At 38.5% G+C, this 27,582-nt stretch overlaps 1 protein-coding gene across 3 annotated transcripts in view; it reads right to left on the bottom strand.

Moving 5' to 3' along the window:
* GATAd (GATA zinc finger-domain containing protein GATAd) overlaps positions 1–27,582 on the bottom strand; it is a 101,808-nt gene that overhangs the window by 17,193 nt on the left and 57,033 nt on the right. For all 3 annotated transcript variants that reach the window (XM_089465666.1, XM_089465665.1, XM_089465664.1), the window contains exon 3: positions 24,164–25,091. In XM_089465666.1, coding sequence (XP_089321792.1) covers positions 24,164–25,091 — 928 coding nt within the window. The remainder of the gene's footprint in view (positions 1–24,163; positions 25,092–27,582) is intronic.

The raw sequence follows: 27,582 nt of genomic DNA, 5'->3' as shown, positions 1-27,582 counted from the left end.
AGATACGTTTGGACGTTGGACATAACTGGAGTACGAGTCGGAGCTATAGCTGTTGCGGAGGCAGCAGCGGTCCGAAGAGTATTGTCCCTATGGAGTAGGGTGTTATGTCGACCATTGCACGTGAAACAGTTGTGAGTACTGGTACACTCTCGTAACTGGTGACCTTTAGCGAAACAGTTTAGACAAAGCTTCTTCGATTTTATGTAAGTTTCTCGTTCATGAATGGGTAGTTGGAGAAACTGATGGCAGAATCGGATTGGATGATTCTCTCTTGAACACAGATCGCACCTTGTGCCGATTGTGTCCACTTGCGTTCTGAACGAGTTCAGTCGTTCGGGAAGGGCAGGGTTCGCAGATCTCGGAATTGAGTTCGGAACCTTTGGAACAGAACGGTCACCTTCCATAGCTTCAAGAGCACGAGCGCGCTCGCTAAGGAAGTGACTGACGTCCTGCCAGGCTGGGATTTCTGTTTTTCGTTTCAATGAATGCTCCCAGAGAGATCGAGTTTGTTCCGGCAAATTTGAAGTGCACAGGAACACAAGAATGCAATCCCAACTTTCAGTGGATATCTGAGCATGCTCGATTGCCGTGACACATCTGTGCATAGTGCTATGCAACTCTCTGAGAGCCGAGCCTGACTCCTTGGTGATCTTGGAAAGGTTGAGAAGAGTTTTAAGCTGGCTGTTGACTAACAGCCGCTTATTCTCAAACCGATCACACAAAGAGACCCAAGCCGATGCAAAGCCGTCGTTTGTGAGAGGATACTCTGCGACTAGTACGTTTGCATCGCCTGCTGTTTTTGAATTAAGGTGGAACAGCTTTTCCACCGGAGTTAAACACGGATTGTTTATGTAGAGCGCAGTAAAAAGATCGCGGAATGTTGGCCAGCGCAAGTAGTCGCCGTGGAACACTTCCATGTCAACGGGTGGAAGGCGACAGCCTTCAGACGTGGCGAAAGGAGCGGACATAGGAGCGGGCGGTGTACTCGATGCGGAAAGTGCGTCGATCTGTACACCCAGACGGGTCGTACACCGCTCGTAGACAGTGTAGCAGTTGTCGAATTTGGCCTCCGTGGCTTCAACTTCGCCACTGCTCGCCCCTTGGCTCAATGCTCTGGCACAGACCTTATATTGCTGCTCAGCATCATCCCACAATGCCTTGACCCGATCTCGACGGATCTCGAAGGCCCGGAGCTGAGCCGCCTGGGTGGCATTAGAGTCTCCGGGACCGTCAATGCGCGACTCAAACTTGATGAGCCTATCCGCAGCCGAGATGAAGTCAGACAACGACATTTTAGACGGACTGGCGGGCTTTATACTGGATCGGGTGACGACCGGACTACGCTTGAAAGTGCTGCTTGTCTGCGGTTTCCCGGACGGAATGGGTGATGCAGAGGCACTGCGCTTGATCAGACGCGAAGCTGGTACACTAAGTTGCGCTCGACCCGAACGATCAGACATGGATGCTAACTAGAAGTTAGCTGCTGGAAATTTCTGATATGGAGACAGAAATTCACTCAAAGAGCAAAGTAATTCAGTTGACAAGAGCAAGAAAGTTGTCAACTGAACGTAGAGCAAATTGGAAAAGAATTATTGCCTTGTTAAGCAAGTAAAGCGAAAACAAAGAAGAAGAAGAGGCAAAAAAGTTTAATTTATTTAATTAGGATAAATTAAATAACCAAATTCTTAATTTGAAATTCGACTTTGTAATTAATTATTGTAATTAGGATAAATTTAATAATTAAAAGGGTGGCTTTATATTTAGCTTTACAATGGCTCTTTGAAATACGATAAATACTGATCGTGACACAACTATCGTCAGAAATTGTGGCGGCCGGTGATAGTTATTGAAAATGTTATCGATACTAGTGACGATCTCAGCTGCTTGGACACAAAACAAAACAACCAATTTAACAATTTAAGTTTATTATTTTGTAAATGTGTCGTGTATATGTATGTGGAAGTTGCAATTGTGAATTTACATATATGTTAATTGTGTTGCTTGGCTATTTGTACGCCATATGTTGTCATATGTGCATACATGGATGTGTATGTATGTATGAGCGTATGTTCGTACAAACAGAAGAAAGCGGACACACAATTAGCAAATAGATAAATAAAACAAGTAGAAATAATTATGCTTGGAGGATTAATTATTAAATTGCAAAATAAAACGATTAAAAATAACAAAGGATATTGAGTTTTATTTAATAGTTAAGCGAGGAGCATGTACATATATATGTATGTATATATGTCACTCTGCAGCCGGCGACTAGTTATAAATATGAGTATGTGCGGATGTGTGAAAAGCCAGAATATGTAAATAAATTTATTAAACGATCAACAAAGGATATTGTTCTTCTCGTGTTAATAAATATTAATCGGATTTAAACACAGCTTAATACATATCTATATATATAAGAATATATACATATAGGCATGTAGTCGAAATATTGCTAGATTAGTACATATACATATATGTATATACAAGGGAAGGCGGATGAGAGGTGCCAGTGTATTTATGCATATATATATGTATGTACTACTCTAGACAATAATGGGGTACTTATCTCGACGGCCAATGGAATGCTGGTGTGAAGGTGGATGAAGATCCGGCTCGAAGGACCAAATGTTGGAGTGGTGGTGTCGCCGATAAGCAAAAAGACCGGGTTGTAATTTCCTCGTCTTTATTTCTTAGATTAAAGCTGTGTTGCTCGTATAGCATTAGTAATAAGATGTACATATGTCTCGTCAGTACCAGGAGAGGCAAGTGAGGCAAGTGAGGCGCGAGACGAAGTACTCAGCGGGCGCTAAGTACCGCGAACCAGTAGGAGAACTGGGTAATGTTATTAACAGAATGCTGTTAACAACATAACATTGTGTGGTGCGGGAGGAGCAATTCTTGTTAATGGGATCTGGCATTAACAATTAATAAAAAATAATCAAATATTTGGCCAATTAACAAACGCACGTGCAGCAGCTACAACAAAAACATCACATCAGCTGTTAGTTTCGTTTAGTTTTGGTAGATGGCGCAGCAGCAGTGAATCTATTTGAGTTTTGCCAGCGCCACCAGCAGGAGTGGGGTGGCCTAGTGTGTTAGCTGGATGACGCTCGATCAAGAAGTCGCGGTTCGAATCCCGATCGGTGCAACACTGATGTTAATTTTTTTTAATTGTTTCAAAATATTTTTATATTTTCATAAATGCGTTTTCTATTTAATTTATATTTTTAAATACACCGAAATTGAAATTTTAACTATACTTTATGTGCGTTTTTAATAGTTTGGTTATTCTAGCAGATTCTTAGAATCACATCAGCAGTTAGTTTCGTTTAGTTTTGGTAGATGGCGCTGCAGCAGTGAATCTATTTCAGTTTTGCCAGCGCCACTAGCAGGAGTGAGGTGGCCTAGTGTGTTAGCTGCATGACACTCGACCGAGGAGTCGCGGTTCGAATCCCGATCGGTGCAACACTGATGTTAATTTTTTTTAATTGTTTCAAAATATTTTTATATTTTCATAAATGCGTTTTCTATTTAATTTATATGTTTAAATACACCGAAATTGAAATTTTAACTATACTTTATGTGCGTTAATAGTTTAATAGTTTAATAGTTTGGTTATTATAGCAGATTCTTAGAACCAGCAGAATCAGCAGCTAGTTTCGTTTAGTTTTGGTAGATGGCGCTGCAGCAGTGAATCTATTTGAGTTTTGCCAGCGCCACTAGCAGGAGTGAGGTGGCCTAGTGTGTTAGCTGCATGACACTCGACCGAGGAGTCGCGGTTCGAATCCCGATCGATGCAACTGATGCTAATTTTTTTTAATTGTTTCAAAATATTTTTATATTTTATTAAATGAGTTTGGTATTTTATTTATATTTTTAAATACATTGAAATTGAAATTTCAGCCATACTAAATGAGCATTTTTATTTGTTGGGTTCAGGGTAGTATCTAGTCGAGCACTCTCGACTAGAATTTTCTTACTTGTTTTTTATTAATTTTTATAACCTGAACCTGAGCTGAGTCGATTTTTTCGTATGCTTGAACGCGTCGATATCCGAAGATATAAGAGCTAGACACTTCAATTTTTTTTAATGACCGTATATACAGCGCGGATGTCGAGTTTGCTTTTAAAATTCGATAAAGCATCCCGTTATGTTTTTATCGAGTAAAAACATTCAAGTTCAAGTCAGATGCCACTATAGCTAATTGTGAATGATTTTTCATTCTTTTTATACCCTGAACCCATTTTCAATGGGAAATCAGGGTATAATGGTTTTGTTGAAATGTATGTAACAGGCAGAAGGAGGCGTGGCAGACCCCACAAAGTATATATATTCTTGATCAGGGCGACGAGCTGAGTTGATTTGGCCCTGTCCGTCTGTCTGTCCGTCTGTCCGTCTGTCCGTCCGTCCGTCTGTCCGTCTGTCCGTATGTATGAACGCGTCGATTTCAGAAGATATAAGAGCTAGAGACTTCAAATTTTTTTTAAAATGTCCGTAATTACAGCGCGCATATCAAGTTTATCATTAAAAATCGATAACTCATCCCGATCTTTTTTTATCGATAAAAAACCTTATCGAAACCCAGTTATAAAATTATATCTTCTACACCTTTATTGCTAGTCTCCAAATTTTTAAAGTTTGCTTATATGCAATTTATACAATTTCGGTTTTTGTTAAAATTAACCCCCCACCCTTAAATTCACCCCCTCACCCTCACTTTTGTAAAAAGCGTATTTCAAATACTAGAGACTTGTGCTTTAGCAATTACATGCATATCCATGTTATAATCATAATCTAAAAGTTTCATGAAGATCGTACGTCCACAAAAAAAGTTATTAAGCAATTAAGTTCTCATAGTAAGCGCTCACTGCCGCCCATGCGTGTATATGCTTGTGTGTGTATATGTATGTAATTGTTTGTGTATGTGTGTGTGTGTGTATGTATGTGTGTGTATGTATGCCCGTGTGTGCGTGCGTGCGTGCGTGTGTGTGTGTGTGTGTGTGTGTGTGTGTGTGTGTGTGTGCGTGTTTCCTGTGTAAGCTGAAAGTCGCGAAAAATTATTGAAATAGCTATTACTCCAAGGGTTCAGGGGATCTCGTAGTCGAGTAGTCTCGACTAGAGCTTTCTTACTTGTTAATTTCTCAAATATTCAATATAATATGTAGATCATATGCTGAAAGTTGCATTAAATTCCGTTCAGTCAAAAATTAATAAAAAAATAATCAAATAATACAACAGCTATAACAACACATACATTCAAACTTCTTCTAGAAACTTTCGTTGAATCACATCAGTTGTTAGTTCCGTTTAGTTTTGTAGATGGCGCTGCAGCAGTGAATCTTGCAGAAGTCGCCACCCCATGGCGTAGTGTGTTAGCTGCATGACGCTCGCTCGAGAAGTCGCGGTTCGAATCCCGATCGGTGCAGCTGGTGTTAATTTTTTTTAATTGTTTCAAAATATTTTTATTTATTTAACAGCTCACATCAGCAGTTAGTTTGGTTTAGTTTTGCTATATGGCGCTGCAGCAGTGAATCTATTTTAGTTTTGCCAACGCACATTTCAGAAGTGAGGTGGCGTAGTTAGTAGCTGCGTGACGCTCGATCGAGAGGTCGCGGGTTCGAATGCCGGGCGATGCAACTGATGTTAATTTTATTAATTGTTTCAAAATATTTTTATATTTTATTAAATGAGTTTTGTATTTTATTTATATTTTTAAATACATCGAAATTGAAATTTCAGCCATACTAAATGGGCATTTTTATTTGTTGGGTTCAGGGTAGTATCTAGTCGAGCACTCTCGACTAGAGTTTTCTTACTTGTTATACCCTGAACCCATTTTCAATGGGAAATCAGGGTATAATGGTTTTGTTAAAAGTATGTAACAGGCAGAAGGAGACGTGGCAGACCCCACAAAGTATATATATATTCTTGATCAGGGCGACGAGCTGAGTCGATTTGGCCCTGTCCGTCTGTCTGTCTGTCCGTCCGTCCGTCCGTACGTATGTATGAACGCGTCGATCTCAGAAGATATAAGAGCTAGAGACTTGAAATTTGTTTTCCTAGCTCCGTGTATATAACGCGCATATCAAGTTTTTCTCAATATCTCGATAACTACTCCCGATACTACTCCCTTATCGAAAGCTAGTTATTTAATTATATCTCCTACACCTTTAGAGCTAGAGCTTCCAAATGTTAAATGTGGACTTATATGTATTTTATATAATTTCGGTTTGGCCATTCGGAAAAGGTCAATATCCAATAAAAATGACTTCGAAACGGCCCTATTGGAGACAAGGCCAAAAATCTCCAGCGGTCACCCGAAAATTGTTAAGCTCGATGGAATCACGCTTAAAAAAAAACAAGTAAGAAAACTCTAGTCGAGAGTGCTCAACTAGATACTACCCTTAACCAAACTAATAAAAATGCCCATTTAGTATGGCTAAAATTTTAATTTCGATGTATTTAAAAATATAAATGAAATACAAAACAGTTAAAAAGATACCTTCAGTTGCGCGCTCGGGATTCGAGCTCGAGACTTCTCGCAGCTACTTACTACATTTTTCAAAGTTTCGTTGGCAAAACTTAAATAGATTTTCTACTGTAGCGCCATCTAGCAAAACTAAACCAAACTAACAGCCTATCTGATTCTAAAAATGTTCTAGAGGAAGTTTAAATGTATGTGTGCAACTGTTGTAGCTGCCGCACGTGCGTTTGTTAAATGTTTGGCCAAATATTTTATTATTTTTTATTATTTTCGGACTTAACGGAATTTAATCAAACTTTCAACATATGATCTACATATTATATTAAATATTTGAGAAATTAAAAAAAAAAAAGAAATTGAAATCTGAAATCGACGCGTTCAAGCGTTCAAGCGTACGGACAGACGTCTCCTTCTGCCTGTTACATACATTTCAACAAAACCATTATACCCTGATTTCACATTTTCAATGGGTTCAGGGTATAACAAGTAAGAAAGTTGCAGTCGGGCGATACCGATTGCAGAATACTCATTCACAGCCTAAACGCTGTCAACCAGAGTATATAGTTCAATTTTCAAGTCAAGTGCGTAACAAAAGAACAGGGCACATCCCATTAAAATTTGAAAATCATCGATAGCTATTGCTATCATCGTTGCATCATTGCATACATCATTTTACGTATATCATTTATACAATTTTGATTTATATTATATATTTATATCCATATTTTGGAAAACGGCTTCAAGATAGCAGTAGATCAGCGCGATTTTCCTATACATGCGTATACATTCTATGCGTACAGACAGAAGAGCGCCTTTACGCACATTCTTAGAATTTCGATTTATTTCTGGATTTTCTAGCCGTTACTGTAGTTTTTTTTTCTGTTATTAAACTATTCTATTTTAGAAACTGGCTGATCAAGCAAAGCAGTAGCGCGGATGCTAAAGGCGGCGCAAGTTATGTTACCTCTTCGATGATATTTTTGTTTTCATACAAATTTCGTTTTTCCTTTTCTTAGTCGAATAATTTTATAAGTTTAAATTTATTTCTTCTTAAATAGTCTTCAAATACATATACGCAAATAGATACATATATATATATATATATATGTATATATGCATTGCGCGTCATCAGGTTAGCGCCCCCCCTTTACACTCAATCTCAAAGCTGAATAAAAGCTAAATCATCAGAGCTTCATCTTTAATTTCCTTTTGTATTATACTACATCTATGTATTTATCTTTAAAATAAAACAAGTAAGAAGGCTACAGTCGAGACTGCTCGACTAGGAGATACCCTTAACCCTCCAAGTTGATATTCTAATCATTCTGGACTTCTTTTATGCACACATACATACACATGCACTTATAAGCACGCGCTCTGCTAACTGCGCAGTAAGCAGCGGCTGCGCTTGGGCTGCGGTGCAGTGTGGGCAACATTATAACAATTTATTTCTTGAATAATTTAATTTCTAGACGTACAATCTTAATGAAAGTATATATATTCAAACATACGGACAGACAGACGACGGACAGGACCAAATCAACTCAGCTCGTCATCCTGATCAAGAATATATATACTTTATGGGGTCTGCGATGATTCTTTCTGCCCGCTACATACTTTTCACAAAACCATTATACCCTTATTTCCCATTGAAAATGGGTACAGGGTATAACAAGTAAGAAGGCTTCAGTCGAACCTGCTCGACTAGGAGATACCCTGAACCCTCTAATCTGATATTCTAATCAGTCTGCACTTCTTTTCGACACACATACATACACACGCACGTATTAGAACGCGCTCTGCTAACTGCGCAGTAAGCAGCGACTGCGCTTGTTCTGCGCTGTAGTGTGGGCAACATTATAAGAATTTATTTGTTAAATAATTTAATTCCTAGACGTACAATCTTAATGAACTTTCAACGCGTAATCATATGGCTAAAATGTGTGTACATTCCAAAGCACTAGTCTCTAGTACTTGAAATGCGTTTTTTACAAATTGTAAATTACAAAATCTTTGTATCCATTAATTTTATATACAACGCTAATTTGAGGTCTCCAGGTCTAAAAGTGTTCAAATTAGGCTGAAAAACAATGTCGATTTTTCGATTATTCTCGATTAAAAAGTTATCGGATGAGTTATCAAAAAAAGATGATAAACTTGTACTGCCTATGGTATACACAAGCATGCATGCCAGATTTCAGCTCTCTAGCTCTTATATCTTGAGAGATCATTTTGCTCATACGGACGGACGGACAGACGGACAGACGGACAGGGCTATATCGACTCAGCTCGTCGTCCTGATCAAGAATATATATACTTTATGGGGTCTGCGATGATTCCTTCTGCCTGTTACATACTTTTCACAAAACTATTATACCCTGATTTCCCATTTTCAATGGGTTCAGGGTATAACAAGTAAGAAGGCTCCAGTCGAGGTTGCTCGACTAGGAGATACCCTGAACCCTTTAAGCTGATATTCTAATCATTCTGGACCTCTTTTATGCACACCATGCATACACACGCACGTATAATCACTCGCTCTGCTGAGTGCGCAGTTAGCAGCGACAGCGCTTGGTCTGCGCTGCAGTGCACAGTGGTTGGGCTTGTATGGAGCGAGCGGTCAAAAATACTTCTAGTGGAGATAAAAATCTCAAACTTTTTTCGAAATTCAGTAAAAATATAACAATTAGAAAAATCAGAAAAAATCGCTGATATTCAACCCCCTCCCAAAGTTATACCCCCCCTCTAGCTCAAGGCAATGGGGAAAAATAGCTCTAGATGAAGTATGGTTAGGAAAATAATGTTGTTTTATTTTAATAAATCTAAATCGAAATTAGTAAACAAAGTAGACGTGGTTAAACCACTAAAAGCCTTTATAATAAAACTTATAAAAATAATATAACATAAAACAAATAAAAACAAGTAAGAAAGCTCTAGTCGAGACTACTCGACTACGAGATCCCCTGAACCCTTGGAGTAATAGCTATTTCAATAATTTTTCGCGGCTTTCATCTTACACAAGAAACACGCACACACACACACACACACACGCACGCACGCATACACAGGTATACATACACACACATACATACATACACACATACACACACACACATACACAAACAATTACATACATATACACACACAAGCATAAACACGCATGGGCTGCAGTGAGCGCTTACTATGAGAGCTTAATAACTTTTTTTTGTGGACATACGATCTTCATGAAACTTTCAGATTATGATTATAACATGGATATGCATGTAATTGCCAAAGCACAAGTCTCTAGTATATGAAATACGCTTTTTACAAAAGTGAGGGTGAGGGGGTGAATTTAAGGGTGGGGGGTTAATTTTAACAAAAACCGAAATTGTATAAATTTTATATAAGCATACATTAAAAATTTGGAAACTCTAGCAATAAAGGTGTAAAAAATATAATTTTATAACTGGTTTTCGATAAAGTTTTTTATCGATAAAAAAAGATCGGGATGAGTTATCGATCTTTAATAATAAACTTGATATGCGCGCTGTAATTACGGACATTTTAATAACAATTTGAAGTCTCTAGCTCTTATATCTTCTGAAATCGACGCGTTCATACATACGGACAGACGGACAGACAGAAGGACAGGGCCAAATCAACTTAGCTCGTCGCCCTGATCAAGAATATATATACTTTGTGGGGTCTGCCACGCCTCCTTCTGCCTGTTACATACATTTCAAGAAAACCATTATACCCTGATTTCCCATTGAAAATGTGCTCAGGGTATAAATAGAAAAATAACACACTTAAATTTAAATCGAATACAGCTAAATATATAGAGTTAATCTTCTAATAAATCAATTACAGACTTTGATAATTTTGATTTTTGTTTGAGCGGTAACTCCCTCTGCTCTGTTATTGAGGGATCGGAACTTAAAAGCAAATTGGAAATAGAGTTTTGTTGCACTTGCACTTCAGACAATACTCAGCAATTTTTTTCGCAACTGTACGCTACACAAGTTTTAAGTTCAACTGGATCTGCAATATACCCATTGTCCTCAATATTCTTTTGCAGAAAATTAAAAACATTTTTCGCTTTTTCAGCATGAGTTCCCTGTTGCGCGCACCAAATATCAAAAATATGTAGCCGCAAAAGCTCGCAATGATAGAAACAGCCTAGCAAAACAAAATTAAAATAGGAATCTAATAATATCTAAAGCAAAACATGCAAAACCCACGAAAACAAATCAAAACAAAAACAAACAACAGCAAAGACGCACTACAACATAACCTTAACAAGTAAGAAAGCTCTAGTCGAGACTGCTCGACTGCGAGATCCCCTGAACCCTTGGAGGAATAGATATTTCAATAATTTTTCGCGTCTTTCAGCTTACACAAGAAACACACACACACACACACACACACACACACACACACACACACACACACACACGCACGTTCGCACACACAGGCATACAGGAGATGTCATCGTGATCCATCGTAGACAATAGCTTGAACTGTGTTTTCCCCTGTGAATGTGGAAAGAACTGAAGTCAACGTGTTTGCTGTGGGCGCAGCGTACCCAGCGACCTCAAAAAAACTACCAGAGACTTACTCGGTTCGTGGAATTCCCAAGCGGTATAATTCGGTGGTTAAAGAGAGGGGGGCGATAGCGTCATTGTTTTGGCGTCAGGGCTTCTTTCCTTTCCTTGTCTTTTGTGGGCGCGTAAATTTTGTTACTTTAGGCGTCACACTTGCGCAATAATAAAAATCAGGTGCATTCACTCTAACAGCTGTTAGTAGTGCTGGAAATTGCATCGGGCAATCAGCTGCTCACTAACGTTGGTGAGTTGCTAAGCCTTAGCAAAGACAGCAACCTAGCTGCTGGAGTAAAGTAGCAGTTATTAAAAGTAGTGCATACTTTCGGGCTCTCGCTGTAGTCAAGTTGAGTTTAAGTTACTGCGGGTTGTAAACTCAGATTATATTAGTAGCCATTGCCCACTACAGGCTTCACGCCGTGGTAGTCGGAGCAGAAATGTATGCCATGATGGAGGACGAGCTGCAAGCTTTTGCGCGTCGTTCCTCGTTGCAGCGATCGCCGCAGCAACAACAGAGGGCGTTAGCGCAGCCGTCGACTTCTAACCAGGCTCCAGTAGCTGAGTACCAGGCACCCAAGTCACTAAAAGAAGCGTTAGCTCAAATAGGAGCTACACTAGAGGGTTTGTCTGCCTTATTTGGGGGTCAGCGGCATATAAATGCCTTAATGAGAGAGGAGCTGGCTAGGCTGGTCAGCCTTCACAAGACGGCCGAAGCGTTCTGCAACCGTTCGGTTAAAAACTGTGAAGTGCAGACCACGCCACTCAAAAAAGTAGGCGAAAATGTTAAGGCAGCGAGCATTAGTGCTACAATAGGTAGCAATACTCCCAAGCGGTCTGCCTCCGAACAGAGGAAAACTCCCTCAAAAAAGCCGAGGTCCAATAGAAGTGCAGCGAGCCCAAAAGAACCAATGGCTCTACGGGCTACAGCTGAAACTTCAAACCAGGCCGCTCGACGGACAATCCAGAGCAGCTGGACAGTCGTTAAAGGACGAAAGCCTATGCAAAAACGTCCCAGGACATGCCAAATGGTAGCCCAAATACAGAATGCCTGCAATAGCAGCATGTTACGCCGCAAGCAGTTCACGCGACAACATGAGCCTACGTATTGGTGAAATATGCAAATAGGTGACATTCGTCGCAAATGCATCCAGGCGAGAAGAAGCTACCAACGGGCTCGCGGTAGGTCAACGTTTTTTGAGAAACAGTTAGCTTACCAGGCAGCTAGAAGACAGCTGAAGAAGGCCATTTGGGCAAGCAAAAGAGAATGTTTTTTACAGTTGTGCGACTCAGCCGAATATGGATTCCGGAAGGCCCGGGCAACAACGGACGCGCTTAACAAAGTTGTTGGTCTGGCCACTTCCGCTATTCAAGGCACCAGATGGAGGCACGGGACGAAGGAATACCACATCATCGCGACCCTGGATGTAAGGAATGCCTTCAACACAGCTAGTTGGGATATGATACTGAATGCGCTGTCACAATATAATATCCCTAAATATCTAAGAGAGATAATAAAGAACTACTTCAGAGGAAGAACACTGGTATACAACACGAGTGAGGGTCCCCAAACTCATACAGTGTCAGCTGGAGTACCCCAAGGCTCAGTGCTGGGGCCTCTCCTATGGAACATCATGTACGTCGGCGTACTGCGCTTGGAACTACCAGCAGGCGCGCACACCATTGGCTTTGCTGATGATGTAGCTGTCGTAGCCATAGGAAAGGAGCTCAAAGATACAGAGGATATGTGCAGCGAAAGTATCAATCGCATACGAAGCTGGTTGACAGGAGCTGGGCTCGAGCTAGCGGCACACAAGATATCTTGGTGTCATGATAGACACAAGCTAACTTTCCGCGAGCACTTAGAATATGTGCATAAAAAGGCAGCTGATTCTTGTAGAGCTCTCTCGAGAATCATGCTTAACACGCGGGGACCTAAACAGCAACGACGTCTCCTTCTAATGAGCGTCATTAGGTCTGTCATCCTCTATGCTGCGCCAATATGGGCAAGAGCGATGGCAACGCCGAGCTACAGCCGAGGCATTTGCGCGATCTACAGGCTGAGCGCAATCAGAGTCAGCTGCGCTTTCAGGACTATCTCCGATGACGCGGCGCTCGTCATAGCCGGTATGGTGCCACTGGAGTATTTGGTCGCCGAAGCCGTGGAGCGGAATTCGCACGGGCCTACGCGACTCAACGCTGTCAGGGCGAACAGCATCGCACGATGGCAAAGAAGGTGGAATAGCTCAGCTAAAGGGCGGTGGACGCACAAGCTCATCCCGGAGCTTGAACCATGGGTTAACCGCAAACATGGCGAGGTTAACTTCTACCTTACGCAGATCCTCTCGGGTCATGGATGCTTTCGGAGCTATTTGAAGCGCTTTGGCCACGAGGAATCTGACGAGTGCCCCTGGTGCGAGCGAGGGCATGTGGAAGACGCCAACCACATTCTTTTCGAATGTGGACGGTTCCTGGAGGAGAGGCGTCGTCTGGAAGAGGCAGTGGGCCGCTCCATCAGAGCGGACAACTTAGTCAACGCCATGCAGGAATCGGAGGAAGCTTGGGAACAACCAAGCACCTTCACGGCCACGGTGATGATGGAGCTCCGCAGAGTCGAGCGACCGAGAAGACGAGCTGTCCCAGGCTAAGGTAGCGCATAGTGCTTGCGAAGCAATGCTTTACGGCCGTCCCGCAAGCACCGCGCGCTATCCTAGCCACCACGCAACTTGCAATTTGTTATATAATTTTGTCAATAAATGAATATAAAAAAAAAAAAAAAACACACACACAGGCATACATACACACACTCACATACACACACACATACACAAACACATACATACACATACACAAACACATACACACAAATACACAAACACATACACACAAACACCCACACATATGCATGTAATTGCCAAAGCACAAGTCTCTAGTATTTGAAATACGCTTTTTACAAAAGTGAGGGTGAGGGGGTGAATTTAGAGTTAGTAAATTTTAACAAAAACCGAAATTGTATAAATTGCATATAAGCATACATTAAAAATTTGGAGACTAGCAATAAAGGTGTAGAAGATATAATTTTATAACTGGTTTTCGATAAGGTTTTTTATCGATAAAAAAAGATCGGGATGAGTTATCGATTTTTAATGATAAACTTGATATGCGCGCTGTAATTACGGACATTTTTAAAAAATTTGAAGTCTCTAGCTCTTATATCTTCTGAAATGGACGCGTTCATACATAAGGACAGACGGACAGACGGACGGACATACATTTCAACAAAACCATTATACCCTGATTTCCCATTGAAAATGGGTTCAGGGTATAAAAAAGAGAGAGATGAGGTTAGTTTTGTTCCTACCATTTATACGTTTGCAAATATTTGCAGCCAATTTAAGTACCTATAATATATAGACGTATTGACGAACAAAATGCCAAAATTCGCATTGGATGAATACGGGGGGAACAGAACTAAAACCTTAGGTAAACATGAAAAACGGAGAACATACAACATACAATAATCAATGTTACTAAAACACATATTTCAAAAATACAACATATAAAATGACATAAACTTAAATTTTTACCAAAATATACATACTATTAACTTTAAATTCCATTAATCGTATAAATAATTAGTTTAGAAACAAAAATATGAATATTTTTTTCGTGAGCCTCTGTTTTGGTTGCGTTCTTTCAGCTTGTCAAATGTGAGCACATGTTTTGCGTTCCAGAGCTATTTTTGAGAACTTGCCGTGAAATTTGCGGCAAAAGCGAGATGTACTTGAAAAGTTTAGACATTTCTGTGTAGCTTTGATACATTTTTTGTGAACCTAGAATGCTGAAATTTTGCATGTAAGCTGATGCTTTAATTCTATGAAGATAGGTGAAAAAATTATATATCTGCGCCCACTAGGGGCGTGGCAAATCGGACCTGAAGATATAGTGATTTTTCGAATTCTGCTATATTTTAGGCACTATTGGTGCTAGAGGTCTGAAATTTGGTATATATACGCGGGTTGACCACCCACGTCCAACGAGCTATGGTAGATATGTGTCCGCCTATAGGGGGCGTGGCAAACCGCAAAAGTTTATATCTCCTACAGTTTAAGAGCTAGAAGCTTCAAATTTGGATAGTTAAGTTACTGGTGGCCTCCTCTATCGATGCCCCAAAAATAATTTTTAAGCCTCTTTAGGGGCATGGCATATCGAAAAATACCCTGTAATTTTCACATTTTTTGAGCGTAAGAATTTGCTCGTTCTAAAAACTAAAAAACATTGATAGCTAGGAAGGAAACATTTTTATAAAATTAATAAAATATAAAAAAGCTAAAATAACAAAAATTTGCAATTTACAAAAAAGTGTTTTCAGCTGGTTTTGAACTCGCACCCAACCCAAACAGCATGTTTGTCAAAATAGCTAAAATAAAGATCGTCGGCGCTTCAGCCTACAGCACCACCGCGTCGCTTCGATCAAGAGTAGTTAAAACGAAATCACATTATTGCTATGACGCCGCATAGCAAAGAAAAGCCAGTGTAGCGGCTGGAAATTCAAAAACAATGCAAAGACAAATCAATCGCAACGGGATTCTTAGAATATGCTATAGCACGCATTTATGTGTACATACATACACACATACAAATGAGCGCGTGTATAAGGCTGGAATGCTTGATGCTATGCGTGCAGGCTTACATATATAATTATATATACATATGTATGTATTTGCGTATATGTATTTGAGGGCTATTTAAGAAGAAACAAATTTAAATTTATAAAATTATTCGACTAAGAAAATCAAAAGTATTAAGTGCCATTCAGTCAAGCTCGCACCTTCCAAATAAAATATCTATTTTATAAAAACGAAATATGTATGAAAAAATAAAAAAATAACACTTTACTGTGGTTCGAACCTCCGCTACTCTAACATTACTTGCGTCGCCCTTAACACCCGCGCCACTGCTTTGCTCGAGCCATCAGTTGCTAAAATAGAATAGCTTAATAAGAGAGCGTCATCAGACAAAACTACAGTAACGGCTAGAAAGTCCAGAAATCAATCGAAATTCTAAGAATGTGAGAAAAGGCGCGCTTCTGTCTGTACGCATAGAATAGACGATGAGTGTGTGCACAAGCATAGGAAAATCGCGCTGATCTGCTGTTAGCTTGAAGCCGGTATCCAATGTATGGATATAAATATATAATAAAAATCAAAATTTTATAAATTATATATGTATGTAATTTGAATGCAATAGCTATCGATGATTTTCCAATTTTAATGGCATCATGCCGTGTTTTTTGCTGCGCACTAGACTTGAAAATTGCACTATATACTCTGGTTGACAGCGTTTGGGCTGTGAATGAGTCTTCTGCTATCGGTATCGCCCGATTGCAACGTTCTTACTTTTTACATTTCTGTTTATATTCAGTAATTTTGTAATCTATCCCAATTGCCAATATGAGTTGATGCAAAAAAGTTTGCACTTTCAGGCAGGCAGTTGATTCTGCACAAGCACAATTTATAAGTTACTGGCTGTGTGATAACATGATGCATACTAATTGTGTAGGTCTTACTGGGCGTGAATATGACAAGATTATGTCTACTATTAAAGCTGGTAGTGGAGGCGTACGCTGGTCTTGTCCGATTTGCTTGGAAAAACAGATAAACTTTTCTAAAATGTATAGTGCTGTGAGGGCTCAATTTTTAAAACTGAAGAAGATTTCTATTATTAAAGATTTTAAATATTAAATCAGTATGGCTTTGAAAGTCCTCTCTCTCAATTGGAGACTCCTTTGTTGTCGGTAACTCCTTTTGTAATAGTACCGTCACCTAATTCGCTTGCTCCTCCCTCACCTTGCGCTTCTGTTTGTCGTCGGCTCCAAATTCTCTAGATCCTCCTTCACCTTGTCCCATCTGTTTCTCCTATTGAGGCTTCTATTGAAACTGAAGCCCCTGTCCCAAATTTGGATGCTACTTCTTTTGTTGCTCAAACAAAGAGTGACAATAAGTCAGCCACTCCGGGCATCACCTTATCTGTCGTCTCTCCTCGAAAGCAAATATTTTTATCTAGGCTTTCATCTGATATGACATGTGAGGCAGTATCTGCTTTTATTGCAAGCCAGACTTCGGCTAATGTTTTTATATCGAAGTTTAGTTTCGCAATTTCGAAATTGCTTCTTTCAAGATTAGTGTGCCGGTAGAATATTTTAAAACTTTATGTGATCCTAATTTCTGGCCACCTCATGTACAGTTTCAGTGTACAACATGATATTATTGCATTCACTGAAACCTGGCTAAGTAATAATATTCATAATAGTGAAATCCTTTCAGGTAATTTCACTACTTATAGATTCGATCGTTCGGTTCGCAGAGGGGATGGTGTGTTAATTGCCGTTAAATCTATTATCTTCTCTGAATCGTTTACCTTTTCGTCCCTTCATGATGCGGAGATAAAAGGGGTTAAATTAACTCTCCAATCGTGCTCATTGTTTATCACATTTTCTTATATCCCTCCCTCTTCTGATGTACAAGTTTATGCTCAACATATTAATTGTATTAAAGAAGTTTATGACCATGTAAATGATAGAGACTTGCTTCTTGTATTTTAAACCATATAAATCGCACTCTAGATCTTGTGTTTGTTAATCATGATTCGGTTATTAATGTCGCGAGATCAACTCCTTTCTGCTTACCAGAAGACATACATCACCCCACTTTAGAGGTTTTATTAACTGTTGATAATCCTCCCACTAATACTCCAATGACTTCTAGACTCTTTCGAACTTGAGAAACATTAAAACTAAATGTTTTAAAAATTATAAAAAGTCTGGTTCAAGTATTGACTGGTCAAAATATTCCATTGCCAAGTCAAACTTCAATCTTTTAAATTCGAGCTGTTTATGAGAATTATCTCATACGTTGCAAACGTCAGTTTGCTCGATCCCAAACAATTTAACTCTTTTGTAAACTCGAAGCGTAAATCTTGGTTGCCGTCCTCATTTGTCCTTGATGGTGAAAAAACTTGCAATGACCAGAATTCCTCTGATCTATTTGCTGATTTTTTTCAATCCACTTATTCTTCTGCTGATCTCTACAGCAACTCATATCAATATTCACTTCCTGAATATGGGTCTATAAATACTCCTAAAGTTTCTGCAGCCTCTATGGCTGCAGCCATTAAGACATGGAAATCATCTTTCTCTCAGTCACAATTACTAAAATTGTTAAACTGTCCTTGGATACTTCTGTCAATTTGGAAAGAATCTTTCATTATTCCTTTATATAAACAAGTAAGAAAGCTGTAGTCGAGACTGCCCGACTACGGGATCCCCTGAACCCTTGCAGTAATAGCCGTTTCAATCATTTTTCGTGTCTTTCTGCTTACACAAGATATACACAAGCACACACACACACACGCATACACACACAAGCATACACACACAAGCATACACATACAAGCATACACACACACATCATACACACACACACACACGCACACACACACAGAGATACGCACGCACACATAAACACGCATTGGCTGCAGTGGTGGTTTACTATAGGAACCTAATTGTTCAATAACTTTTCTTGTGGATGTACTTTCTTCATGAAACTTGGATATAAATGTATTTGTGAAAGCACAAGTCTCTAGTATTTGAAATACGTCTTTTACAAATGTGTGGGTGAGGGGGTGAATTAGAGGTGGGGGTGAATTTCGACAAAACCAGAAATTGTATACAATGCAGAAATTGTATGCAATGAGACTCTAGCTTTAAAGATGTAGGAGATATAAATTTATTACTGGTTTTCGATAATATTTTTAATCGATAACAAAATAACGGGGCAATTTATCGATATTTAATGCAAAACTCGATATGCGCGTGCTATACACGGACCTAGGAAAAACAAGTAAGAAAGCTCTAGTCGAGACTGCTCGACTACGAGATCCCCTGAACCCTTGGAGCAATAGATATTTCAATAATTTTTCGCGTCTTTCAGCTTACACAAGAAACACGCACACACACACACACAGGCACGTACGCACACACAGGCATACATACACACACACGTATACAGACACACACACACACGCATACATACACAAACAAATACACACACACATACACATACACACACACATACACATACACACACAAGCACCCACGCATAAACACGCATGGGCTGCAGTGTGCGCTTACTATGAGAACTTAATTGTTTAATAACTTTTTTTATGGACGTACGATCTTCATGAAACTTTCAGATTATGATTATAACATAGATATGCATGCAAAATAATTGCCAAAGCACAAGTCTCTAGTATTTGAAATACGCTTTTTACGAAAGTGAGGGTGAGGGGGTGAATTTAAGGGTGGGGGGTAAATTTTAACAAAAACCGAAATTGTATAAATTGCATATAAGTATACATTAAAAATTTGGAGACTCTAGCAATAAAGGTGTAGAAGATATAATTTTATAACTGGTTTTCGATAAGGTTTTTTATCGATAAAAAAAGATCGGGATGAGTTATCGAATTTTAATGATAAACTTGATATGCGCGCTGTAATTACGGACATTTAAAAAAAAAAAATTGAAGTCTCTAGCTCTTATATCTTCTGAAATCGACGCGTTCATACATACGGACAGACGGACAGACAGACGGACAGGGCCAAATCAACTCAGCTCGTCACCCTGATCAAGAATATATATACTTTGTGGGGTCTGCCACGCCTCCTTCTCCCTGTTACATACATTTCAACAAAACCATTATACCCTGATTTCCCATTGAAAATGGGTTCAGGGTATAAAAATTTGAAGTCTCTAGCTCTTATATCTTCTGAGATCGACGCGTTCAAACATATGGACAGACGGACAGACGGACGGACGGACCGACGGACAGAGCTAAATCAACTTAGCTCGTCGCCCTGATCAAAAATATATATACTTTATGGAGTCTGCCACGCCTCCTTCTGCCTGTTACATACATTTAACAAAACCATTATACCCTGATTTCCCATTGAAAATGGGTTCAGAGTATAAAAAGGTGGAAGATCTGATATTTTCAATTATAGAGGCATTGCGAAATTATCTGCTACTCCGAAGTTATTTGAGAAAATCATAACATCGGCCTTGCAGCATTTTTGCAAATCGATTATTCAACCATCTCAACATGGTTTTGTTGAAAATCGTTCAACGTCCTCTAATTTGAGTTTACTTCGCTTGTTAATAACACTTTTCTAACAAAATGCAAACTGATGTTATTTGGACTGACTTCAGTAAATCATTTGACTCAGTACATCATCACATACTAATTCTTAAGCTTGAACGCTTTTTCACCTAGACTTGTGTCTTGGATTTCATCCTATTTAATGGGTAGAACCCAAAGAGTCTTGCTGAGAACAGCTCTGTCTAAACTTAACTTTGTTTCGTCTGGTGTACCTCAGGGTAGCCATTTGGGTCCATAGCTTTTTTCCCTTTTTATACCCTGAACCCATTTTCAATGGGAAATCAGGGTATAATGGTTTTGTTAAATGTATGTAACCGGCAGAAAGAGGCGTGGCAGCCCCCATAAAGTAAGAAAGCTCTAGTCGAGACTGCTCGTCTACGAGATCCACTGAACCCTTGGAGTAATAGATATATCAATAATTTTTCGCGTCTTTCAGCTAACAATGCCCAGGCATAAGTATACATTTTCGTTGTTGTGTAGTGTTTTCTCAATTCTATCCTATATTCTATTTTGGCTTTTCTTTTTATTATTTATTATTCTTTGTATTAACTTTTCTTGCAACATCTTTTAATACCTTCATTTTTCTTTTTCTATACTAAATTCTTTTTAATTTATTTTTCATACCCTGAACCCATTTTCAATGGGAAATCAGGGTATAATGGTTTTGTTGAAATGTATGTAACAGGGAGGAGGCGTGGCAGACCCCACAAAGTATACATATTCTTGATCAGGGTGACGAGCTGAGTTGATTTGACCCTGTCCGTCCGTCTGTCCGTATGTATGAACGCGTCGATTTCAGAAGATATAAGAGCTAGAGACTTTTTTAAAATGTCCGTAATTACAGCGCGGATACCAAGTTTATCATTCAAAATTGATAGCTCATCTCGATCCTTTTTTTTTATCGATAAAAAACCTTATCGAAAACCAGTTATAAAATTATATCTTCTACACCTTTATTGCTAGAGTCTCCAATTTTTTAATGTATGCTTATATGCAATTTATACAATTTCGGTTTTTGCTAAAATTTACCCCCCACCTCTATATTCACCCCTCACCATCACTTTTGTAAAAAGCGTATTTCAAATACTAGAGACTTGTGCTTTGGCAATTACGTGCTTATTCATGTTATAATCATAATCTAAAAGTTTCATGAAGATCGTACGTCCATAAAAAAAAGGTATTAAACAATTAAGTTCTCATAGTAAGCGCACACTGCAGCCCATGCGTGGGTGCTTGTGTGTGTATGCGTTTGTGTGTGTATGCGTTTGTGTGTGTATGCGTGTTTCTTGTGTAAGCTGAAAGACGCAAAAAAATTATTGAAATAGCTATTACTCCAAGGGTTCAGGGGATCTCGTAGTCGAGCAGTCTCGACTAGAACTTTCTTACTTGTATTTTATTTTATTTATTTTTTTTTTTTTTATACCCTGAACCCATTTTGAATGGGAAATGAGGGTATAATGGTTTTGTTGAAATGTATGTAACAAGCAGAAGGAGGCGTGGCAGACCCCACAAAGTATATATATTCTTGATCAGGGCGACGAGCTGAGTCGATTTGGCCCTGTCCGTCTGTCTGTCTGTACGTCTGTCCGTCCGTCCGTATGTTTGAACGCGTCGATTTCCGAAGATATAAGAGCAAGAGACGTAAATTTTTTTAAATGACCGTATATACAGCGCAGACGTCGAGTTTGCTTTTAAAATTCGATAAATCATCCCGTTATGTTTTTATCGAGTATAGCTAATTGTGAATGATTTTTTATTTTTTTAATTTCTAAAATATTCAATATAATATGTAGATCATATGCTGAAAGTTTCATTATTCATTATTCAGTCAAAAATTAATAAAAAGTCATCAAATATTTGGCCAATTGACAAACGCACGTGCAGCAGCTACAACAGCATCGTATGGGTGTGTACACAGACATTCAAACTTCTAGAAACATTCGTTGAATCACATCAGCTGTTAATTTCGTTAAACTTTGGTAGATGGCGCTGCAGCAGTGAATCTCTTTGAGTTTTGCCAGCGCCAATTGCAGAAGTGAGATGACGCTCGATCGAGAAGTCGTGGTTTCGAATCTCGATCGGTGAAACTGATGTTAATTTTTTTTAATTGTTTCAAAATATTTTTATATTTTATTAAATGAGTTTTCTATTTAATTTATATTTTTAAATACACCGAAATTTAAATTTTAGCCATACTTAATGTGCGTTTTTAATAGTTTGGTTATTCTAGCAGATTCTTAGAATCACATCAGCAGTTAGTTTTGTTTAGTTTTGGTAGATGGCGCTGTAGCAGTGAATCTATTTGAGTTTTGTCAGCGCCACTTGCAGAGGTGAGGTGGTGTAGTGTGTTAGCTGCATGACGCTCGATTGAGAAGTCGCGGTTCGAATCCCGCTCGGCGCAACTTATGTTAACTTTTTTAATTGTTTCAAAATATTTTTATATTTTCATAAATGAGTTTTGTATTTTATTTATATGTTTAAATACATCAAAATTGAAATTTCAGCCATACTAAATGGGCATTTTTATTTGTTGGGTTCAGGGTTGTATCTAGTCGAGCACTCTCGACTAGACTTTTCTTACTTGTTATGGTTGTTTTTGTTTTCTTTTTTATTTATTTATTTATTTATTTTTATTTTTAAAGAATTATTTTAAGTATTATGTTAGGTATAGTTAATAATTCTAAATTTAATATTTTTTTTAAGTTTTCTTACTAACACTTTCTTTTTATACCCTGAACCCATTTTCAATGGGAAATCAGGGTATAATGGTTTTGTTAAATGTATGTAATAAGGAGAAGGAGGCGTGGCAGACCCCACAAAGTATATATATTCTTTATCAGGGTGACGAGCTGAGTTGATTTGGCCCTTTCCGTCTGTCTGTCCGTATGTATGAACGCGTCGATTTCGGAAAATATAAGAGCTAGAGACTTCAAATTTTTTTTAAAATGTCCGTAATTACAGTGCGAATATCGAGTTTATCATTAAAAATCGATAACTCATCCCGAGCTTTTTTTATGGATATAAAACCTTATCGAAAACCAGTTATAAAATTATATCTTCTACACCTTTATTGCTAGAGTCTCCAAATGTATGCTTATATGCAATTTATACAATTTCGGTTTTTGCTAAAATTTACCCCCCACCTCTAAATTCACCCCCTAACCATCACTTTTGTAAAAAGCGTATATCAAATACTAGAGACTTGTGCTTTGGATACACGCATACACACACAAACGCATACACACATACACATACACAAACACATACACACACAAGCACCCACGCATAAACACGCATGGGCTGCAGTGTGCGCTTACTATGAGAGCTTAATTGTTTAATAACTTTTTTTATGAAACATTCAGATTATGATTATAACATGAATATGCTTGTAACTGCCAAAGCACAAGTCTCTAGTATTTGAAATACGCTTTTTACAAAAGTGAGGGTGAGGGGGTGAATTTAGGGGTGGGGGGTAAATTTTGACAAAAACCGAAATTGTATAAATTGCTTATAAACAAAATTTGAAGTCTCTAGCTCTTATATCTTCTGAAATCGACGCTTTCATACATACGGACAGACGGACAGGGCCAAATAAACTCAGCTCGTCGCCCTGATCAAGAATATATATACTTTGTGGGGTCTGCCACGCCTCCTTTTCCCTGTTACATACATTTCAACAAAACCATTATACCCTCATTTCCCATTGAAAATGGGTTCAGGGTATAATAAATAAACTTTAATGTTAGAATCACGATTTGAAAGTTTTATGAAGATAGTACATTTATAAGAAAAGTTATACATTAGACGGCGGTATCCACGAATATATATATCATTTATGAATATTTATAATTATTTGAACTTTATATTATTTGAACTTACCTGCTGAACGAGCTAATGCTTGCCAGAGTTGAGTTGTAGCAGCATCTGTGGCATGATCCGAATTTACACTTTCCGGAGTCTTTCTGTCATACATAGTAGATGCAATGTCCATCTCTAATTTATGAGAATCAGAACTGTCTTCCGAGGCCGATAGGCAAGATGCAGCAATACTTTCGGGTTGCAGATTTTTTGTATTCAATTGGTAGTTAGACGGTCCAACTTCATTAAGAGTAATACTACACTTCTTAAAGCTGTCATCGGTGATTAACGGGTTTATATCAGCAGCAAGTATATGAGGATGAGAAAAGTTACTTGTTGTAGGGACTATATTCAGTTTACTGCTATATGAACTTTTCGGTTTTTTAACAGATAAGTCTATTTCAACCCCATCCTGTATATCATTATTAATAGATGGACGTTTTGATTTTATCACAGAACTTTTAATACTTGTATTTACAACTGCAGAAAGACATGGAGATTGACGATTCGAGCATGGAGGTGATATGACAATTTTTTTACTTATAGTCATAAGCACTGCCGCAGTTTCTAATTGCTGCTGCAAATTCTTATATTGCTCGATATCTGAAACATTGTTATGTAAGTCCACATTTGTATTTACTTCAAAAGTACCATCTGCTTCTTTGGGATTCTGTGTGACAGCTTGAGCTAGTGACTCAGATTCATTTTTGTCAAAAGACTGTTGTGGGTTTTCGATCAAATTTGAATATATTATATGCTCTCGACTGTCTTTCATTTCTTTTCCGGTTCCTTTTTTCTTACTAGACTGAAAACCTTCGTCATGAAGGGCTTGTTGTTGGCTGTATCTAGTTTTTGATGATTTGCTCAATTCAGTCAGTGCTTTTGCAGCAATTGCTTCTGATGAAGACTTCAAAATCTCATCCAGTTTTAATTCCAAAATGTTTGAATTCTAAAAAAAAAAAAAAAAAAAAAAAAAAAAAAAAAAATAGGATTGTTAGATGTATTATGAAATATAACAAAAATCGAAAGTGTATAAAAGACAAATGTAAACTTATTCTATAAAATTCACAAAAAATATGAGCACTCTAGTTCGTCAGTACAAGATATGATTATATTCGAGCCCAATGGCTAATGGCTCATTATATCTTTAGATTCGATTTTCCACGCCCCAGTAGGCGTGGGCACATAATTTAATCACCGATCTTATAGAATCTTCCAATGTAAGCGTTCGAACGTTCTGTAGAAGACACAGTTCTATCTGATTTGCCGCCATTGCATTTTGATTCATATTCCAAATTTCAGATTCCTATCTTTTCAATAACTTTGATTTCTGGCGTATTGGAAAATGGATTTTATAATTTGTCACGCCCTTAGTGGACAGATTGGGAAATCTTTAACACTTCATACATTGAGGGTATATACGAGTATATGTTCCGAATTGCAAGGAGAGAGACGTGTTTATTTTCGTGCCCTGCAGAGTTGCTTATTTTATTGGTTGATGAGCTCAAAAATAATTTTATTCCTCTTTGTTTTTACATTGAAAATAGGAAATCGGGGTATAATGGCTTTGTTAAATATATATAACAGGCAGAAGGAGGCGTGGCAGACCCCATAAAGTATATATATGCTTGATCAGGTCGACAAGTTAAGTCGATTTAGCTCTGTCCGTCTGTCCGTACCGTACCGTTACCGGTTGCTTGTTCTAAGAACTGGCCAAAAATTAGGAGTCTACGGCCACTAGGGGCGTGGCAATTGGCATTCATATTAGCCGAAATGCGGCATTTATATGAGAAATTCCGTTAATCCCATAAGAGCCCCTTCGCTTCCTCCGAAGAACAATCATCAAAATAAAATTACTCAATCTTCATTTCGATATAATAACCCACATGTCTTAAATCAAACCAACTTCAATCCGGACTTATACTATCCACCAAAGCCTAAGTTTACTCCCAGAATTCAGGTTTCATACCAACACCCATACACCAAAAACCACTACAGTTCATTAACGCACCACCAAGACCAATAGCTCCAAAACCACAACCGGCTCCACAACCAATGGAACCAATGGACTCGTCTACCAGAACCAGGAATGTGAATTATATGAATAGGCCAAATAATGACCAATTTGCTGGGAAAAGACCCTTATCTTCTAGGGCAGAAAACCCATCCAAACAACAGCGAAAATTTCACATTAACACTGGGGAATCCCAAGTGCAGAACGTAGATGATGCGGCTAACGCTTACGCAAAAGCATATGCAAATAACAAACGCAAAAAAGAGCAGAGAATCTTTTTTCGCTAATTCTATAGGCGGAAAAACAGCCATATCCCATCATATATTTTTGAATATTTTTAACCTCAACACTCCAATAAGATTTTTCGTAATGCCCACTCTACAAAACTTTTCATGGTATTCTATCAATGTTGTTATTGATGTCAGGAATGATATCCTAATAGTGAATGGCATTAATAAATTCCGTATTAAACAATTACCTGCACAAGCAGCTAACAATATAAAGGTCCGAACAAATCATATGTCCGATAGCCAGAAAAAGATAATAGATCGACTAATTCAAGAACCTAAACCGTTATTTGCAGACCCAGACCAAAAATTAACTTACACGACTAAAGTAGTAGGAGAGATCCGCACCAATACCGACACTCCGGTTTACAGCAGGCACATATCCTATTGCTCTAAAGCAAGAAGTCGAAAAGCAGATATCCGAAATGCTTGACGACGAAGACATTAGACCCTCTAGATCACCGTATAACGCTCCAGTATGGATCGTACCAAAGGAATCTGATGCCTCAGGACAAAAGATATACCGACTAGTAATTGATTATCGCAAGCTAAATTTGGTCACAGTCTCCGACCGATACCCCATGCCAGAAATAGGGGACATCATAGCCCACTTAGGGGACAATAAATTCTTCTTGAAGGAGGCAGACATAGAACAAGTAAGAAGGCTCTAGTCGAGACTGCTCGACTAGGAGATACCCTGAACCCTCCAATTTGATATTATAATCATTCTGGACTTCTTTTATGCACACATACATACACATGCACTTATAAGCACGCGCTCTGCTAACTGCACAGTAAGCAGCGGCTGCGCTTGGGCTGCAGTGTGGGCAATATTATGAGAATTTATTTGTAAAATAATTTCTTTTGTAGACATACGATCTTAATAAAACTTTCAGAGCGTAATCATATGGCTAAAATGTGTGTACATTCCAAAGCACAAGTCTCTAATACTTGAAATGCGTTTATTACAAATTGGGGGCGAATGGGGCGTGGCATCCAAAATCTGTAAATTACAAAATCTTTGTATTCATTACTTTAGATAAAACGCAAATTTGAAGTCTCCAGGTATAAAAGTGTTCAAATTAGGCTGAAAAAACAATGTCGATTTTTCGATTATTCTCGATAAAAAGTTATTGGAT

Source organism: Drosophila arizonae, chromosome 3 (genome assembly GCF_054131065.1).
Source record: "Drosophila arizonae isolate 15081-1271.41 chromosome 3, UAZ_ARI_1.0, whole genome shotgun sequence".
Lineage (NCBI taxonomy): Eukaryota > Metazoa > Arthropoda > Insecta > Diptera > Drosophilidae > Drosophila > Drosophila arizonae.
The sequence above is the reverse complement of the archived record's forward strand: the minus strand, read 5'-3'. Positions and strand labels throughout refer to the sequence as shown.